The sequence below is a fragment of a genome (genome assembly GCF_019968985.1).
Source record: "MAG: Porospora cf. gigantea B chromosome Unknown PgB_NODE_5849_length_1788_cov_121.037, whole genome shotgun sequence".
Lineage (NCBI taxonomy): Eukaryota > Apicomplexa > Conoidasida > Eugregarinorida > Porosporidae > Porospora > Porospora cf. gigantea B.
Genome location: NW_027179129.1, coordinates 1 through 1,584, shown reverse-complemented (window position 1 = coordinate 1,584; position 1,584 = coordinate 1). Strand labels below are relative to the sequence as shown.

At 55.7% G+C, this 1,584-nt stretch overlaps 1 protein-coding gene across 2 annotated transcripts; it reads left to right on the top strand.

Annotated features, from left to right (window-relative positions):
* Positions 1–632: 632 nt before the first annotated feature.
* On the top strand, positions 633–1,584 carry KVP17_005148 (uncharacterized protein; the record flags this gene model as incomplete). Of its 2 annotated transcripts, XM_068514939.1 has the most annotated exons (2): positions 633–1,355; positions 1,400–1,462. In XM_068514939.1, 2 exons carry the CDS (start codon positions 633–635, stop codon positions 1,460–1,462), a joined length of 786 nt encoding a protein of 261 aa, XP_068372908.1. The 2 variants fall into 2 exon arrangements, with proteins under 2 accessions (XP_068372908.1, XP_068372909.1); XM_068514940.1 differs by having other exon boundaries at positions 633–1,584.

Here is a 1,584-nt window from a genome sequence, read left to right as displayed (position 1 = left end):
TTCGCCCAATCGCCTGCCCCACCAGAGGCGTTGTGATACCTTGCTGTTCCCGGCCCAGCCCTTTTCCCTCTTGCCAGCCCATCTTCTGCAGCAGCTTCGCAGCACACAACCGATCGCCATCCGCTGGAGGTCCCGTTCGCGGTCTTTTGGGTGCATGGTCTTCAAGCTGCCTGCGCCGTTGTACGGCATCTTGACCGGTGATCCGCAACCGCTCTTCCCTCAGCCGCTCTCGCTCTTGCGGAGGCATTGCGTGCACTGTGTAAAGAGACACCTGTCAACCCACGCCGTTCCCGTTCCCTTCTGTGCCGCTCGCCCTCTTCCTGTTGTTTCTTTTGGAGAGCAGCAGCCTTTTGTTTGAATAAGCGCTCCGTGACGATTTCGTGGTAGTTGTTGGGATGGGCGGGATCGTAAGGCTTGTCAGTCGGATCAGGGTGCATGTCATGTCGAACGGAAGCTGGCAGCGTTCTGGGAGGAGGATCCTTGCTCATTTTCGGCACAGCCCGTATCTCCTTAGGTGGCCTTGCTCCCAATACCGAGGTTGGAATCAGGTGTGGCTCTACATGTGGACTTGTGGTGGAACGCAAGTCACCATAAAGCGCATCCATAGAACAAAATTCAGCACTTTAACTTGAATGTGCTCGTCTGAGCAGCTGGTCAGAGGTCTGACCATCGTAGCGAGGGACCCAACCATCAGGTCCTTTGGGCTGCTACCACATGTTCAAAAAGCAGCAGCAGCCGTCGACAATTTTGACGAAGCTCTGGATGACCTCAAGACAGCGGTGGGGGCTGAGAAGTACAAGGAGCTGATCTCTGCTGCTTCAAGCGCGGCTAAAGACGACAACAAACACGAGGAGGGAGTGCAAGTCCTCAGGTCTGTTATGGGTTTCAGTCCGGAGAGCCGTGATTCTTTCTTGCAATCCTTGACCTCAGAGTCGCTGACTGCGGCGTTAAGCGGGATGCGGCGTACGACTACTAAGGCCGTGCAGCAGAATGTACGCTCGGCCATTACATTGGAGCTGCACCAGCGGCTGGCTGCGATGATGAATGGGCTGAATTTGCCGTCGGACTTCTCCAATGACATTGCGGAGGTGGTTCAGCGGAAACTCATGACTATCTCCGCGAATCTGGAGAACTACCGCACATTACAGGAGAAGTCACTGGGTCTCATCCCACGTGACACCACTGTAGGACCCCCTGGTTTGCACTCCAACTGGAGGCTGAACAAGAATGACTTGAAACGTGTCACCGACTTCCTGTCACTTGCGGTACCTGTCTACCTTAACCGGTTTTACGGTCAATTGGCGCAGGCTGCCAGCGTGCGGGTCGAGGCTACCTGCGGCTTGCTCAGCTCTATGGTGGCGGACGACGATTCGTGTTGTCTGAGTCTCATTACGCACAGGGAAAAGAAGCGGTGTCGGACCTCCAGGCTGTTGGACCGTCAACGAATGCTTTCGTTATCTAGGGCCACGAGTCTACAAGCAGAAATCGAACGGCTGCCTCCGAAACGAGCAGGTCCTGGTCGCCCTAAGCGGTCGAAACCTGGAAGGGACGACGACAATGACAGCATCCTGCAATGGCGCGGAG